The sequence below is a fragment of the Canis aureus genome, chromosome 23 (assembly GCF_053574225.1).
Source record: "Canis aureus isolate CA01 chromosome 23, VMU_Caureus_v.1.0, whole genome shotgun sequence".
In the NCBI taxonomy this organism is placed as follows: domain Eukaryota; kingdom Metazoa; phylum Chordata; class Mammalia; order Carnivora; family Canidae; genus Canis; species Canis aureus.
In genome coordinates, this window is record NC_135633.1 from 19,988,027 (window position 1) to 20,006,458 (window position 18,432).

The window sequence follows — 18,432 nt, forward strand, 5'->3', positions numbered from 1 at the left end:
TACATATAGAAAGGGCTAAAAAACAAAACAAAACAGGCACGGTTCCTTCTCCCAGTGACTATATAGTTCTTGTGCCTCTCAAGATTTGTATGTTCGGTTTTTAGCCTCTCCTTTCCTGGTATTATCTCCCTCAGAATAAATAGGTTGCATTTTCTCATACTCAGCAAAAAAAAAAAAAAAAAAAAAAAAAGCTTGCTTTACTGCAAAGAAAAGCTAGCAACCGATTCTCTTAACTTGCTATCCTTTTGCTCTAATAGACAGCCCTCCCTGAAGCAAACTTTTTTCCTGAAAGATGACTGTGTCATCAGCAGCAGCCAAATTGCCAAATGACACCTTCCTTTCTCTCTAATGTGTTACCAGCCCAGGAGCTCAGTTTAGCAGAGTTCTGTACTGAGGCCCAAAAGGAAAGAATTGTTTCTTTTAAATAAGCAGTAAGATGAGCTCCAGGAAGAGCTACAGTGAGATACATTTTCCCCCAAGGTTTTGCTGATATTTCTACAACATAGTGTGAGTGTGTGTGTGTGTGCGTGCACGCGATGCCTGTGTGCATAGGTGCTGTGTACACATGATATATGTATACTAGATTTCCCAAGTGCAACTGAACAATTAGTTCAAAATATATTTAATAAATGATTCCAAAATTAACATTTGGTAAAGCTACTGCCCTTGAACTTACTGATTGGCTGGACCAAATTTTTAAAGCATTATTTTTCCTCCAGTTGGGAACAGCTCCTGTCAGGCAGTCATTGGACACTTAGAGAATCCCTTCCTTTTTTTTTTAATAATAAATTTATTTCTTATTGGTGTTCAATTTGTCGACATACAGAATAACACCCAGTGCTCATCCCGTCAAGTGCCCCCCTCAGTGCCCATCACCCAGTCACCCGCACCCCCCGCCCTCCTCCCCTTCCACCATCCCTAGTTCATTTCCCAGAGTTAGGAGTCTTTATGTTCTGTCTCCCTTTCTGATATTTCCCACACATCTCTTCTCCCTTCCCTTATATTCCCTTTCACTATTATTTATATTCCCCAAATGAATGAGAACATATAATGTTTGTCCTTCTCCAATTGACTCATTTCACTCAGCATAATACCCTCCAGTTCCATCCACGTTGAAGCAAATGGTGGGTATTTGTTGTTTCTAATGGCTGAGTAATATTCCATTGTACACATAGACCACATCTTCTTTATCCATTCATCTTTCGATGGACACCGAGGCTCCTTCCACAGTCTGGCTATTGTGGACATTGCTGCTAGAAACATCGGGGTGCAGGTGCCCCGGCGTTTCATTGCATTTGTATCTTTGGGGTAAATCCCCAGCAGTGCAATTGCTGGGTCGTAGGGCAGATCTATTTTTCACTCTTTGAGGAACCTCCACACAGTTTTCCAGAGTGGCTGCACCAGTTCACATTCCCACCAACAGTGTAAGAGGGTTCCCTTTTCTCCGCATCCTCTCCAACATTTGTGGTTTCCTGTCTTGTTAATTTTCCCCATTCTCACTGGTGTGAGGTGGTATCTCATTGTGGTTTTGATTTGTATTTCCCTGATGGCAAGTGATGCAGAGCATTTTCTCATGTGCATGTTGGCCATGTCTATGTCTTCCTCTGTGAGATTTCTCTTCATGTCTTTTGCCCATTTCATGATTGGATTGTTTGTTTCTTTGGTGTTGAGCTTAAGAAGTTCTTTATAGATCTTGGAAACTAGCCCTTTATCTGATACGTCATTTGCAAATATCTTCTCCCATTCTGTAGGTTGTCTTTGAGTTTTGTTGACTGTATCCTTTGCTGTGCAAAAGCTTCTTATCTTGATGAAGTCCCTATAGTTCATTTTTGCTTTTGTTTCTTTTGCCTTCGTGGATGTATCTTGTGAGAAGTTACTGTGGCCGAGTTCAAAAAGGGTGTTGCCTGTGTTCTCCTCTAGGATTTTGATGGAATCTTGCCTCACATTTATATCTTTCATCCATTTTGAGTTTATCTTTGTGTATGGTGCAAGAGAGTGGTCTAGTTTCATTCTTCTGCATGTGGATGTCCAATTTTCCCAGCACCATTTATTGAAGAGACTGTCTTTCTTCCAGTGGATAGTCTTTCCTCCTTCAATTTACACGTTTAATGCAATCCCTATCAAAATACCATGGACTTTCTTCAGAGAGTTAGAACAAATTATTTTAAGATTTGTGTGGAATCAGAAAAGACCCCAAATAGCCAGGGGAATTTTAAAAAAGAAAACCAAAGCTGGGGGCATCACAATGCCAGATTTCAGGTTGTACTACAAAGCTGTGGTTATCAAGACAGTGTGGTACTGGCACAAAAACAGACACATAGATCAATGGAACAGAATAGAGAATCCAGAAGTGGACCCTCAACTTTATGGTCAACTAGAGAATCCCTTCCAAGTGGCAGTAATGATCCTAGCCACTGGGGCTATTAGATGCATGAGGCAGTCTTTGGTCCTAACTCCTTTACCAAGCTGAGCAGAGGTAAGAGCCATGTTCAAGGTATTTTCAAGAATCTTTGGGACCCAAAGGAGAGATCATCTCATAAATTCTCATGAACATAAACTATTTGTGTTAAGTTTGCACACATGTAGAAGCTCAAATAGCACATAAAATGAGGGGCAGGAAAAGAAGAGGCATGTGAAAAGTTAAGGAACCAACAAGAATACTATAAAGTGTGAACCAGGATAATTTATTGCTACTAATGGTGGTTTTGTTTCTGCTGCTGTAAAAGAATTGAAAAGGATGTGAGCTCTTTGCGTTTTTCTCATATTTTCTCTCCTTCACCTTCTGACCAGTAATAGAGCACTACTCTAAATCCCTTTCCTAGCTATTAATTCAATCTTCCTGAAAGCACCATGAGAGAGGAACTAGCATTCTCTCTAGCTTACAGATAAGAACATTGAAGCACAGAAGAGATAAGTAACTTATTGCTTAGTAACAAACCAGAATTCAAACAGAGATTGGGTCAAAACCTATAGTCTACAAACACTACCCAAACAAAGGATTCACATGCAGGATATATAAAGATCTCCCACAATTCAAGAAGAAAAAACACAGAAAAATCATAGAAGAAGATATCTGCATGAACAATAAATATTGTTATTATTGTTTGTTTATTTAGGCAAAAAAAGTTCAGCCTTATTTAGTTTTTGCAAAATAAAAGCAAGTAAAGCCACAGCATAGTGCTATTTTTGTGTCATCAAATAGGTATATATTAAAAAGTTCTACAATGTCAATTATTTGCAAAAATTTGGGAACAATGGAATTGTCATACACTACTGGCAAGAATATAACTTAGCACAACTTCAGAGAGCAATTGGTAGCAGCTATGTAAAATTTATGATTCAGCAATTCACTCTGGATGTATAAACTAGAAAAAATTCTCACATGTATGCACCACAAAACATATAATGACATTAGTTAATCTATTGCTTTTTATCTATTAAATCTGACAACCTCAATGTCTATTACAAAGGGACCAGGCAAGAGGCACTTAGGTGGCTCAGTCGGTTGAACTTCCAGCTCTTGATTTAGGCTTGGGTCATGATCTCAAGGTTGAGGAATCGTGCTCGTGCTCCGCATTGGGCTCTGTGCTCCACAGGAAGTCTGCTTGAGATTGTCTCCCTCTTCTTCTGCCCCTCCTCCTATATGATCGATCTGTCTCTCTCTCTCTCTCAAATAAATAAATAAATAAATAATTCTTTAAAAAACAAACAAAGCAGAAACAAACAAACAAAAAAAATCCCAACGGGAACAGACAAAACTTTTTAGGCTAATAATCATGTCGTGAAATACTCCACAGTAAATAAAAAATTTAAGCTATATATAGCTTACCTATGTCTGTAGGCAGTTGCCACCATTAATTCTGAGTTGTGGGAAACTAGGTATTTGTTATATTATTATTCTTGTATTTCCTTATCTTCAAAATTTCTTATGAAAAAACCTATAATCTCTTAGGCAAGAGAGCCTAAGGATCTTTCCAACCCTTAAAAAAAAAAGACAATCCCTCTATCTCAAGAAAGGAAGCATCAATCCCACAAAATACTGTAAGTGTCTCAGATCCCAGTTGTATTTCCCACTTTTTGCCACTTTCTTGATTTTGTAGAGGCAGATAATTAAGTTTATTGAAAGATTTATGACTATTTGACCCCTATCCCTCCTTCCCTCCATGGGTTCAGACTGTTGGTTCCAGGGCTAAAGGGTATCCTTTACAAAGCCATGTGCTGTCTTATTTGTGCTATTTTACTGTTTTCAGATGCGCCATCTTGAAACAAAGCTTATCTTTTTTTAATTGCACAATGTTTGTAAAGGGCAACAGGAATAGCAAAAATGCTTCATCTCCCTTACATTTTCCCATCAAGTCCCTTGAAGTCCTAGCTTTATAGTAGGCAGAATCTGACTCTAATGACCCAGTAGACAGAAGTTTAACCAGCTGCTTCACAACCACTCAACTCAAATTGTCAACTTCTCAGCAAGAGGCCCCACTAACCAATACCCGAATTCTGCTAGCTCTACAACTATGACTCTGTTAGTAGTAATACTCCAACCTCTGTACACTGTTTGGCTTTATTTTTTATTTTATTTTTTAAGATTTTATTTATTTATTTATTTGAGACAGAGTGCGTAAGCAGGGGGAGGGGCAGAGGCAGAGGGAGAGAGAGAAGCAGGCTCTCCATTGAGCAAGGAGCCCAACACAGGGTTCAATCCTAGGACCCCTGGATCGTGATCTGAGCCAAAGGCAAATGCTTAGCCATCTGAGCCACACAGGTGTCCCCTCATCTTTGGTTTTAATCTGGATATTTTAAATGATTAGGATTAATCAAAATACTATGGATTATGTGCTTTGGTATTATTTAGAGATAACAGAACCTCAAATCAAACTACCTTACCAAAACTGAAGCCCATTGGCTCATATGCCTGGGAAGTCCAAGGCTTAACAGTTCCTTCAGACATAGGTAGACTCAAGAACTTAAATATTAGATCCCTCTTCCTCCTTCTTCTCCTTTTCATATTACTCCTCAATTTTTTATTCTGTTCTTGTTGGCCCTATTTTCGCCTACTAGAGATGGCTTTAAATATGCATTTAGGGAAGATGGTTGCCTGCAGCTCCACATTTATACTCTTTGAGTTTAGTAACTTCAGTGGAAAGATAGACACTTTTTCTCAGTGTCCACATATCAATCCTAAGAAAGAGTTTTGATATCCTTGTTTGGGCCAAGTGTCACTCCCTTGGGCCACTTACTGTTGCCATGAGGTGTGGGCACATGATGATACCCTACCAGAACAAAATAGAATGGGAATGGAGAGTTTCCCCAGTGGAAGAATGGTGCTATTACCAGACAAAAAGGAAGAGATGCTGGACAGCAAAACTAATTGGTACCAAGAGACTACTAGAAATTCTTTCTACTTATCTCTAAACTTACATGTAACATCTTTCCATTAGTGGTTCTACAGAGAATTAAAATGGAACTTTAAAGAAAAATGGCCTTCTAAAATACATGCACCCCAATGTTTATAGCAGCATTATCTACAATAGCCAAATTATGGAAGCAGCCCAAGTGTCCATCAACTGATGATAAAGAAGAGGTGGTGTACACACACACACACACACACACACACACACACACACACTGGAATATTACTCAGGTATAAAAAAGAACAAAATCTTGTCATTTGCAACAGCGTGGATAGATCTAGAGAATATAACACTAGGTGAAATAAGTCAGTCAGAGTAAGACAAATACCATATGATTTCACTGGAAATCTTAAATGTGGAATTTAAGAAACAAAACAAATGAACATATTGGGGGGGGGGGAAGAGAGGCAAACCAGGAAATAGACTCTTAACTATAGAGAACAGACTGATGGATACCAGAGGGGAGGTGGATGGGGTGATGGCTTAAATAGGTGATCAGGATCAAGGAGTGCACTTGTGTGATCAGCACCGGGTGTTGTGTGGAAGTGTTGAATCAGCATATTGTACACCTGAAACTAATATTAAACTGTATGTTAACTAATGGGAATTTAAATAAAAACTTAAAAAAAATAGCCTTCTCTGAATCATCCTTCTATTGAGGCCAGCATGGTGGTGGCTGGATCAACATTATGGAGGATGGGAGTCCCAAAGCTCCAGGTAATGGCTCCAGATCAAAGTCGACACCTAAGGCTTTTATGAAAGTGATATGAGAAACTAGATGATAATAGAGAAGTCTTCAGCATGAAGTAGCCTAGAAGTAGATATGGAATAAAATCCTTCTTCCCTGAAATACACAGAGAAAGAAAAGTCTGGGATGGCATATTGGTCAGGATTACCCAGAGAAACAGAACCAATAGGTAAAGAATACATATATTCTGATATGCTTCTTTATAGTGAAATATATGTATGTGTATATGTATACTATATATCCTATTGGTTCTGTTTCTTTGGATAACTATGATATGATATGATATGATATGATATGATATGATATGATATTTATCATTAGGTATTAATCACACAATTATGGAAGCTGAGAAGTCCCAGCAACTGTCCCAGTTAGCAAGCTGGAGACCCAGGAAAGTTGATGTTTTGTTCCAGTCTGAGTCTGAAGGTCTGAGAACCAAGAGAACCAATGATTTAAGTTCCACTCTGAAAGCCAACAGACTCAAGATCCAGGCTAATATTTCAATCTGAGTCTGAAAGCTGAGAAGACCAATTCAGTAGTCAAGGAGAGTGAGTTCCTTCTTATTTGCCATTTTATTCTTTTCAGGCCTTCAGGAAGTGACGACCACCTACACTGGGAGAGCAATCTGCTCTACTCCCGTCTAACAGTTTAAATGTTAATCTTATATTGAAACACTCTCCCAGACACACTCAAAATAACGTTTGAACAAATTTCTGGGCCCCCATGGCCTGGTCAAATTGATACATAAAATTAACCACACAGAAGGGGACAGGGAGATGTCCCTGATTTTCTATGTTCTCAGTCCCTTCTGCTTCTTTGTTTGGCTTTTTATTCTATTCCGTCTTTCATTCTTCTTATCTCATGTGCCCTCTTCTCCTCCTTCCTGACATGCTTTTTTCCCATATTTTAGATTTTCTTATAGAAATTAAAATCTTTTCTGGTAAAAAAAAAAAAAAAAGACAATTGCAGACTTTTCAGGAAAGACTGTTCTCATATTGACTCAGTTACTAAAATGAGAAAACTAACTCTCCACAGCTGTGACATGATGAAAATTGTTGTCTGTTTTTTAAAAAGATTTTTATTTATTTACTCATGAGAGACACAGAGAGAGAGAGCAGAGACATAGGCAGAGAGAGAAGCAGGTCCATGAAGGGAGCCTGATGTGGGACTCGACCCCAGGTCTCTAGGATCACGCCCTGAGCCAAAGGCAGACTCTGAGCCACTCAGGCGTCCCAAGTTCCTCCTGTTTCAAAGGATGTGATTAAAGATGCCTATGAGGAGAACAGAAAGATATACAGAACAATATTAGGACATATTTAATATCATAAAAATATGTCCTTGGAGAAAGAAAACTCTAGAAAATTCATGGGATGCTTCCTTGAGCATCTTGACTTCTTTTCACAAAATTAGTGGACACATGACCAAAAGACATCAAGGACCTTCTGAGGACCTGAATAAGGAAGGGAAGGTGTCATGAATGGTTAGCCCGCCTACTCTCAACAAGCTGGAGGATTCTGTGGGATTTAGTAATGGTTTATACTGTGTCTGGCTAGCTAATAACCCATTCATCCCCAAAGTTTAATTTTGAACTCAGTCATACTCGTAATCATCCCTCATTTCCTGGGTTCATATTTAGTTCCAGTGTCCACAGTAGGAAAGACCAATGCACACAGATTTCCTCCTACTTTCTATGAGGACTGCATGCCATAGCCAGATCCTGACTTCATGGCTGTCTAGTCAAATGGAAGTACAAGTGCTTTTTTATTCTCCCAGGAGAACCATCTGCCCTCCCTCAGTGTGGCCGTGCTGTGAAAAGAGAGACTGTAGAGTATCACTCTATAGCCTCTTCCCCTGTAGCTGATCACCAGGCAAAATGTCAGAGCAGCTGGTGCTCATCAATTCACTCTCTGTGATTTCAAATATCAATTAGAATTGTGAACTCCTAATTGCCTCATTTCTATCCATTTTAAAGTAATTAATAAGTAATTGAGTAATGCGTTAATAATAGCCTCAATCATTTTCCCTATGATCAGTTCTTATATAGAGTCATCTCTATGACCTGTGGGGAGTACTGCACTCAGGTCATATCAGGTTAATAGCCCCCAAACTGGCCGTGGAAAGCAATCATTTCTTACCAGGGAAATTTGCTTTCATCCCCCAAAGCAGTTAAAAACAAAACAAAACCCCAAAACCAAGCAACCGAATTAAAACACCCAAAAAACAAAACTAAACAAATTCAACCTTTTAGCTGTGATTTGTCAGACATCTTTTAAAATTTTCTACCTCCTCTTGCATGTCCTGCCCCTTCCTCTCATCCAATTTATTTTCCCACTTAAACTCAGAGGGAAGTGTCAACATCCAGGAGAGATTTCTAATTGCAGCGAAGCCTTATCGCATGACCACTCCTGGGCACACAGTTCCTGCAGTGGTTGGAACATTCACTTGGACTCCCAGTTTTGTTTCATCATAATTATAGCTTATCTCAGCTGTGAGATGTGAAGGGACTTATTAGCCTTTGGGTTTTGGTTCAAGGGGAAGGGTGACCACTGCAAAACTTCCTAGACCATCAGGAGAGCTGTAAGCAGGAAGCACAGTCATTATAAGATCTCCCAAAGACACTGAAACTTGCTGGTCTCGTGATGACCCTCAGCAGCTGAGAGTCAGGATGACCAAGTCATTTAGAAATGAGTTGAGAAAAAAAAAAAAAAGAAAGAAATGAGTTGATAAAGCCCTGGAAGTCTCTGTCAAATATCACCAATCTTCAGTCTGAAGGGATTGGGGATTTGGAGATGGAAACTCCAATTCTAAAGATGCAAGATAAGAGTTCTTTGGATCCCTGGGTGGCGCAGCGGTTTGGCGCCTGCCTTTGGCCCAGGGCGCGATCCTGGAGACCCGGGATCGAATCCCACGTCGGGCTCCCGGTGCATGGAGCCTGCTTCTCCCTCTGCCTGTGTCTCTGCCTCTCTCTCTCTCTCTCTCTGTGTGACTATCATAAATAATCTAAAAAAAAAAAAAAAAAAAAAAAAAAAAGAGTTCTTGCTTTCCGAGTGTGGGCATGAGACTACTGGAGAATAATTTAGTGGGTTTGGGTGGGATAGGGTCTTTTCAAGCAAAGTGCTCTTTTTTTTTACTTGAAAAATTTTTTTTATGATTTTATTTATTTATTTATTTGGGATAGAGAGACAGCTAAAGAGCACAAGCAGTGGAGAGGGAGAAGCAGGCTGCCCGTTGAGCAGGGAGCCCAATGCAGGGCTCAATTCCAGGACCCTAGGTCATGACCTGAGCTGATGGCAGCTGCTTAACCAACTGAGCTGCCCAGGCACCTGCAAAGTGCCCTTCCATCAATTATTTCTTCTTTCCCCTGATTCACAACTGCTCTTTCTCTCTCCAGTGGTTTCTTTCATCTAGAATATAAATATAGTAAAGTATCTCCTTAAACAAGACCGCTCTTCTCTACTCTTCCCTCTCTCCTCTAGGGACTACCTGTGTCACAGATAGACTTTCCATTTGCAGTGTCACACCTTCCTCAACAGGTCCATCCCAAAGTACAGATAGTTCCACAGTATTAAAATTGTGTTTTCTCAAGGAGGTGTTATGGGGTGTGTCAGAATTTGGGGAAGGGAGATATCTTCTGCTCCCAGATGAGAACTACTGTTTTAGAATCACATTAACTTCTCATTTTGTAATCTTTTGATCAGTCCACTAAATAGCAAAATCAAAAATCTGTTCCTGTTAATTGGATCCAAATCTGGGAGACATTAAGCAGATTATAACATATATAGTATCTCCGTTAGGTTGGGTTCCCTAGAAACAATCATTGCAACCAAGATTTGATGCAAGAGGTTCACTGAAGACTGTCCTTGAGAACAATACCTGTAAATGAGTAGGACAAACTGGATTCTACTAAGAGAGGTTAAAGTGCTTGCACTGAGATTTCAGCCAATCTCATGGTAGCTCTGAAACCGAGATGGCTCTTCACAGATATCCTGAATTGAGGCAAGGGGTCTAGGTTCTGATATCCCTGCATCAACAAGTCATTGAATGCAGGTTGCTCCTGGGGAAGAAGCATAACCTTGAAAAAGGACAATTTCTGTGGAAGGACTCAGCCATGAGCAAACAAACAGCAGTCAACTTTCTTGACAACTGGAAGAATGAGAAACTCACTCCTTGAAGATGAATCTAGAAGACGGGCCTCACATGCAGCACATTTACCTTTCCTTCCTCCAAGTCACTCTCCTCAAGCCCGTTCAGGTATCCCAGCCTTGCCCATCCCTTCTTACGCAGAAGTATGGTAGGCCTCTCAAAACATTGAGGTGATGTTGTTCATTTCCCTCAATGTGTTGAGAGCATGATTTTTTTTATTCCTTCTCTCCCACTTTAGGAAGTGGGCTCTATTCACCCTCCAATAACAAGCCACCACCACAATTTTCTTCCCAGAGGCTTCCTTCTAATTTCAAGTACTTCCTCTAAAACCTGTTCAAAAGGTGAATAATCAAAGTCAAATGCAATTCTAAAGAAAGAAACCGGAACTCTTCCATATCCTTTGTCTATACTTCCAACTTAATTAGAGTTTTAATGACTTCCTAATTACCAAAATCAAAGGACACTTTTTTTTAAATAAATTTATTTTTTATTGGTGTTCAATTTGTCGACATACAGAATAACACCCAGTGCTCATCCCGTCAAGTTCCCACCTCAGTGCCCGCCACCCAGTCACCCCCACCCCCTGCCCACCTCCCCTTCCACCACCCCTAGTTCGTTTCCTAGAGTTAGGAGCCTTTCATGTTCTGTCTCCCTTTCTGATATTTCCCACTTATTTTTTCTCCTTTCCCCTTTATTCCCTCTCACTATTTTTTATATTCCCCAAATGAATGAGACCATATAATGTTTGTCCTTCTCCGATTGACTTATTTCACTCAGCATAATACCCTCCAGTTCCATCCACGTCAAAGCAAATGGTGGGTATTTGTCGTTTCTAATGGCTGAGTAATATTCCATTGTATACATACACCACATCTTCTTTATCCATTCATCTTTCGATGGACACCGAAGCTCCTTCCACAGTTTGGCTATTGTGGACATTGCTGCTAGAAACATCGGGGTGCAGGTGTCCCGGCGTTTCATTGCATCTGTATCTTTGAGGTAAATCCCCAGCAGTGCAATTGCTGGGTCGTAGGGCAGATCTATTTTTACCTCTTTGAGGAACCTCCACACAGTTTTCCAGAGTGGCTGCACCAGTTCACATTCCCACCAACAGTGCCAGAGGGTTCCCCTTTCTCCGCATCCTCTCCAACATTTGTCGTTTCCTGCCTTGTTAATTTTCCCCATTCTCACTGGTGTGAGGTGGTATCTCATTGTGGTTTTTATTTGTATTTCCAAAGGACACTTTTTATTCCCCAACTCATTTGACATCTCTAGAATATGAGCTTATTTTACACTTTGAGACTCCCTTCTTTCCCTCCTCCATGTTTTTGACCTCACATTCTCTTCATATTCTGTTTACTTCTGGCTCTAATCTTTGAGATTCTAGACTCCTCTGTCTATCTTCAAAACACCAATATAGGATCTAGATCATACTAAAAACCCAGAAATTGTATTCACTATTATATTCTTTCTTTACATATCAACCATATGCTATCGATGTGCATATCTACAAATTTAGCGCATGTATCCTTAATGAGCAATTTTGTTACATGTGTAATGTGTGGTATACATATTAGATATACTTGGGACATTTACATACAAACATCTTAGACAAATTATACACAATATGCCCTCTTTTTCTGTAAATATACATTCCCTGCCTCAAGAAATATATCACCAGACATACCCATCATCAAGCCATCCTAGGCTCTGGCTTCTTCTCATTCCAAGTGTAATCAAACACTAAGTCTGTTTATTCTACTTGCTAAGTAGCTTTTGAATATCTCCACTATTCTTCTCATTGCCTATAGCTCTAGTAGAAGCCTCATAAATTCTCACCTAAACCTCTCTGAGAGCTTCCTAATGGGGTTCCTCATGCCATTCTCTCTTCCTCCAATTCATTTTCCACACTGCTAATAGGACGATATGCTTAAAACACACATCTAATGTTTTTGCTCCCTTCCTTAAAAGCTTTCAACTTCTGATTGCCTTCTGGATAATGTTCAAATTCTTTGTCATGCCATTAAAAGAAATCCCAGGATCTGGCTCTTGCCCAGCTCTGTTGCCTTATCTTTTGCCACATTCCACTGCAGACACTCCAGACCTTCTGCAATTTCCAAAATTTTTCATGCTCCTCATACTACCATGTCTTGCTTCTGGTGATTCATTTGGACCATCCTTTCCCACTTCTGGAGACTATTTTGCTGAAGTGAGTTGTGTGTCCATAGCACTTCTCATCTGACCATGTCGTCCAAGGAGAACTATACGGGTGAGGACAGGTTGGTAAGTTTTACCTGAATGTTCATACAATTGGAGGGGTGGAGATAAATGGAGACAATTCCTAGAGATAAAAATGTGTACCACCATCACTTCAAAATTAAAGTTAGGAAAAATAAGGCATAAAAGATATTTAGGACTCTGAGAAGATAGGATTCTAAATTCAACTTGCTATTGAGACAACCCAACAAATGATGAAGGTAGAGCACAGAAAAATTATTATCACTGGAAAACAGAAGTGGACCAAACCAACATACCTGCAATGTTAGGTTCATAAAACGCGTTCCAAGGAAAATGACTTTAAAAGATAATCACATGTCCACTGGCTGTAATTAGTCACTGCATGAAACTGGTGGCTGGCTGGGTGGCAGCTCTCTTGGCTAACTGAGGTCCATGCTGCCTGACTGTAGATATTTTACTTTCCTGTAAATAGATAAAGCCAAAATGAGCCCAAACTACCCATAGATGATGCCTAGATTGAGGGTCTGCTTGGCAGTCATAGTTCTGCACCTCCAACCTATATAGCCTCCAGAAAAATATAACATGGCAATTGGAAAGAATTCCCATAGTCACAAAAATAATCTGAGGGGGTCTTATAGTCATTTACCTCTTAGAAAAGACTCACCTGAGGTGAAGATCTATGGATCTATTACCTTGTATAAGAGGGCCTTCCCACTTCTCATCTATGATCTTCTAGGAAATAAACCCAATTGCTGCTTCTCTAGGTATACAGATATCAGAATTACATAGAATTTGAAGGTGAGGGAAACTTTGTAGCTCTTCAAGGCAGAACAAAATCATGGAGAAAATAAAACTAGTACTTCAAAACTGAGTATTAAACAGAGTAATCAGAGCAAAGAAATCAGCATTTCTTTCATAAAAAAAGAGTTAATGTAGAAAATAGGAGAAGACTTTAAAGAATTCTAAACCCTTTTCTGCTCTTTTTAAAGATTATTTTATTTACTTATTTGAGAGCGAGAGGGAGAGCAAGCAAGTGTGAGTGAGCAAGGGGAAGGGCTGAGTGGGGGAGAATCTCAAGCAGACTCCTAGCTGAGCATGCAGCCTGGCTTGGGGCTCCTCTCATGACCCTGAGATCATTATCTGAGCTGAAATCAAGAGTTGGATGCATAACTGACTGAGCCACACAGGCACCCCTAAACCCTATGCTCTGTTAATAGGATATTGGATTGATAAAACTCAGCAGGCTGCCATACTAAAGAGCAATTTGACAATAAAAAAGTGTTTTTCAATATAAAAATTATATTTGCCAAAATAAAACATTCAACAGAGGCAATGAACAGAAGAATGTATGCTACATTCTTGAATGTAGTTTAATTACTGAAACACACATTCTCCCAGAATGCAGAGCAAGAGGATCAAAAGAAATTATGAGAAAACTCATAGAGGACAAATTCAGGTGCTCTAATCTGAACAATGAGAGAACTGAAAATAGAGAAAAGAGCTGATGGAGAAGAAATGCCAATAAAAACTAACCTGGAAGAAAATTTCTCTGAGTTGAAAAACCAAATACTGGCCAAGATTACTGAAAAAATATCTATGTATACTTAGACATATCCAGTGACATTTTAGAATCAAAAGATAAAGTCCTAAAAGCTCCCACACAGAAAAGAGCAGTTACCTAAAAAAAAATTTTAATCAGGTTGGCACCAGTATCTTCATATGTAATACTGGATATACAGTATCAATGGAGAAATATCTGTGCATTTTTTAAAAAAGAGAGGGTAATTCTGCATTACCATATCCGACCGAATTTTGTTCATTTGTGATGGCAAAGAATTTTTAGACATGCAAGTACTTAGAAAGTATTACATCCATATTTCCTCTCTGAAAAAAAAGATATTCATAAAAGTACTCTAGCCAAATGAAAATTGCATTAGCATAAAGATCTCAAGATGGTGAAAATTTAATATACAAGAAACAGTAGCAATCAATGAAACTAGTGGTAATTCAATCTAAATAACAGTTGGTACTATGGTCCTGAGGTATGTGAGAATTGTTAACAAAGATTTCTTGAAATAGAAAGGACATAATGTAAGCAAAAATGAATAACAATGTAAGAATAAATTCAAGAATACAGATCCTCAAGTTTAACCACTACTTCTATCACTTTCTAGCTATTATAATCAAGAGCAAATTATTTGACCTCTTGTGCCTTGGTTTCTTCCTCAGTATAATGAGCTTGATAATAGCATCTGCTTCATAGGGGTGTTGTGAAGAATAAATAAATTAGTATTCATATTAAGCTTGGAAAAGTATTTCACACGTATTAAAATTAGTACATATAAAGGGCTTAGAAAAGTATTCAGCGTATAGTAAGTGCCTAATAAACATCACCTATCATCATCATCGCTGCTATTGTTATTATATCACTGAGAGGACAAAAACATAATTTCTGTTTAATTCTTAACACCACTAGAAAAAAACAAAAAGTTTCAAAATGTCTATTTAAGGTAAGGAAAGCAGTAGAAAACTTGAAATAGGTTACAGGACTTTAAAATCAATTGATGAAAAGAGGAACAAACATAATTTGATCAATCCAGTTTATTAACTATGATGATAAATACAGGAAAAGAAGCTTTTCTGAGAGGATGATTATAAACCAAATTTTTCCCACACCGAATTTGAGCTTCCTCTCTGACAATTAATTGAATATCTGGGACTGAAGACCAAGATCAGGACTAGAGACATATATTTTTGAAAATGAAATTCACCGATGTAGTTAAGGTACACGAAGATTTCAAAAAGAATTAGGGTAATATGCAGCAGAAAGGTCTGATAAAATAGTTTGATTTGGCCACAAGGAGATGTCTGATAACTAGATGAGAACAAGCTTGATCATAGCAGACTGAAGAGGTGATTGGTACTCTAGCAGTATGGAAAATCAGATGGCTAAATTTAATAACACTACCTGGGGATTACTATACTAAGGGACGAATATACTTGTCTCTGTGCAGAGGTAGAAACTTTCACACATGAAATGGCATTCTAGGAATAGGACAGAGGCTATGTGGCAAAGAGGCAATCAGACCTTCACTCATTCAACAAATATCTATTGAACACCTCCTTACTAGATGCTGCACTGGACTCTGGGGAAGCAGTGGTGAATAGAACACATATTCCTTCCCCCGTATGGGATTAAGGGCCATAGCCATGAAGAAATGAAGTCTTTCCTCAACCCACAAAAGGGAGAGGTTTCTTTATAGATGTAAAACCAGCAAGATAAACGCTGAGCTATAGGAAGGCTCCCACTTCTTTACCTTGCCAGAGAGAAATGTTCACTTTTATCAGCATTCAGTACATCCTGAACACAGGATACACAGGTGATAAAGGAGATAAAAGAAATATATATGATATAGGATGTTAACTACATGACACTTGGGGTCCCAGAATCCTCTGTATTCCATTAAAAGGGACTCCTTCTACTTGGATGGAGACCACCCACTTATTATTCATTTTTAGATAAACAAACAGCAAGAAAAACCTCTCTTTCAAGGCTCCCTACAAACTGTAGGTGGCTTATGCAGGAGAAAGTCTGAGCATTTCTTATGGACATTTCTTGCTCTCCCTCCACCCCAACCACCTTAAATCAGTTTTAGGAAGGAGACTGGGTCAAGGAATGCCTTTTCTCACAATTCTTATGAATACTCTGTCATGATTTCAAACTTCATCATTGTCAATGTGACAAGAGCAGTTTCCTGTCTGTAATTTCTCATCCTCATATAAGCATGCTGCATTCCCTTTTGCAGGGGTAGCACAGTGACCATTTCTCATCAGTTGCCTTGAGTGAGTGATGGAAGACTGTCTGTCTTAATTTGTTAAAAGCCTATGGGACTAGAATTGGATATTAAATTTGGGGTCGGGGCTCAAGAGACAAAAATCAGGGATGAAGAAAGCAAGAGCACAGGCACAGAAGTGTTGGTGATCACCTTTATGAAACTGCTTATAGTTTTTTGGGGAATAATATTGCAGAGTTGGGACACGTCAATTCAGTGGTTGAGCTCTGCCTTCGGCTCACATCATGATCCCCAGGTCCTCCTGGGATCCAGTCCCTCACTGGGCTCCTTGCAGGGAGCCTGCTTCTCTGCTTATGTCTCTGCCTCTCTCTGTGTCTCTCATGAAAAAATAAAGAAAACCTTAAAAAAAAGATTTGCAGAGTTTCTGAGATCTATTGAAATTGTATGTGATATCCATGAGCACGAAGCAATTTTTTGGGAGGATTAAGTCAGAAATCTGTGTGGGCTGTAGAAAAAAATAAGAACATAAATTTGCACTAGCTCCAATAAGCATCCCTTAGACTCAGTCTGCTCTGGTTGTCTGTAAAATTATTACTATTGAAGGCTGGATAGTCCATTTGAATTATACATTATAGTCAACTTACCCATTCCCTTATTGTTGAAAATTTATGTCATTTCCATATTTTCACTCATATAATACTGTGATTTACATCTTCATACATGCATTTGTGTTTCTATTAAATATTACACAATATCCTTAGGATAGATAGTTGCAGATTTTTAGAAGGAATTTAATCTGATCCTATGAGTATCTCAGAAAAATAGTTCTGATGGGGCACCTGGTGGCTCAGTCAATTAAACGTCTGACTCTCGATTTTGGCTCAGGTCATGATCTCAGGGTTGTGAGATCAAGTCTTGCATCGGATTCCGCACTCAGCGGAGAGTCTGCTTGAGATTCTCTCCGTCTCCCTCTGCCCTTCCTCTTGCTAGTGAGCTCTCTCTCTCTCTCTCTCTCTCTCTCTCTCTCTTTCTCTCATTCTCTCATATAAAAAAACAAATCTTCAGAAAAACAGTTCGGATGAAAAGGGAAAAAAACTAGACATAAGGAAACAAAATAGGAGACTCTAGCAAGGGGCACCTGGGTGGCTCAGTGGCTGAGCATCTGCCTTCAGCTCAGGTCATGATCCCAGGGTCCTGGGATCAAGTCCCATATCAGGCTCCCCATAGGGAGCCAGCTTCTCCTTCTGCCTATGTCTCTGCCTCTCTCTCTCTGTGTCTCTCATGAATAAACAAAATATTTTTTTAAAGAGACTGTTAGCAATGACTGAGATAAAAATAGTAATCACTGAACTAAGGAATTGGCAGGGACAGTGAATATTTAAAAAGAAGAACTGATAGAACTGGATGTCTGAGCAGATGCAGTAGGGAGAGAATGGTGGAACTCAGGCAATTCCTTAGTTTCCAGGAGGTGGCTGTGTTGAGTTTAAGGTGTCTATTAGATATCTTGAGGGAGACTGAAATATAAAAATAATACGGGAAGGAGAGCAGAGGAAGATAACCTTTTGTTCTTTCAAAATAGAGGTCAATGATATAGAAGAACCAAAATATGATGTGATTAAAGAAGCCAAGAGGGGAGAATTTCAAAAACAGAATAAAATATTTCCAAAAAAGGAAATATGCTAAAGAAAAGTCCAATAGGATAAGAATTAGAAAACAATTGGTATTAAGCTTTCTTCTAGTTTCAAGATTCCTTTAGTGGCTCCTATTCCCAAATTGGATAGAATTAGATTATCAGTGAATTACTGAAAAATAAAATGCATACTTATAAGTGACACTTATCCTATGCCTAAAATTCCCCAAATTATATATAATAAATTTAGTTCTGCTATTTTGATTTTTTATTTATTTTATATACTTATACCACACAACATGCTTATATGTTTTAGAACTCATGTACAAATTAAATATTTTTTAACCAGAATTCATCTTTGGTCCTTTACTGTACCCACTAAAATACTTTGTCTAGTATCATTTCTTATCAAATATTTACTGGATTTACTTAATTGAATCTAAGACATAATTTGGAGCACCTAATAGA

General features: G+C 38.9%; 1 protein-coding gene across 2 annotated transcripts in view; it reads right to left on the reverse strand.

Annotated features, from left to right (window-relative positions):
• LOC144294738 (uncharacterized) overlaps positions 1-18,432 on the reverse strand; it is a 148,837-nt gene that overhangs the window by 26,513 nt on the left and 103,892 nt on the right. For both annotated transcript variants that reach the window (XM_077866643.1, XM_077866642.1), the window contains exon 5: positions 12,837-13,002. In XM_077866643.1, the coding sequence (XP_077722769.1) occupies positions 12,837-12,854 (18 nt within the window). In that variant the 5' untranslated portion in view covers positions 12,855-13,002. The remainder of the gene's footprint in view (positions 1-12,836; positions 13,003-18,432) is intronic.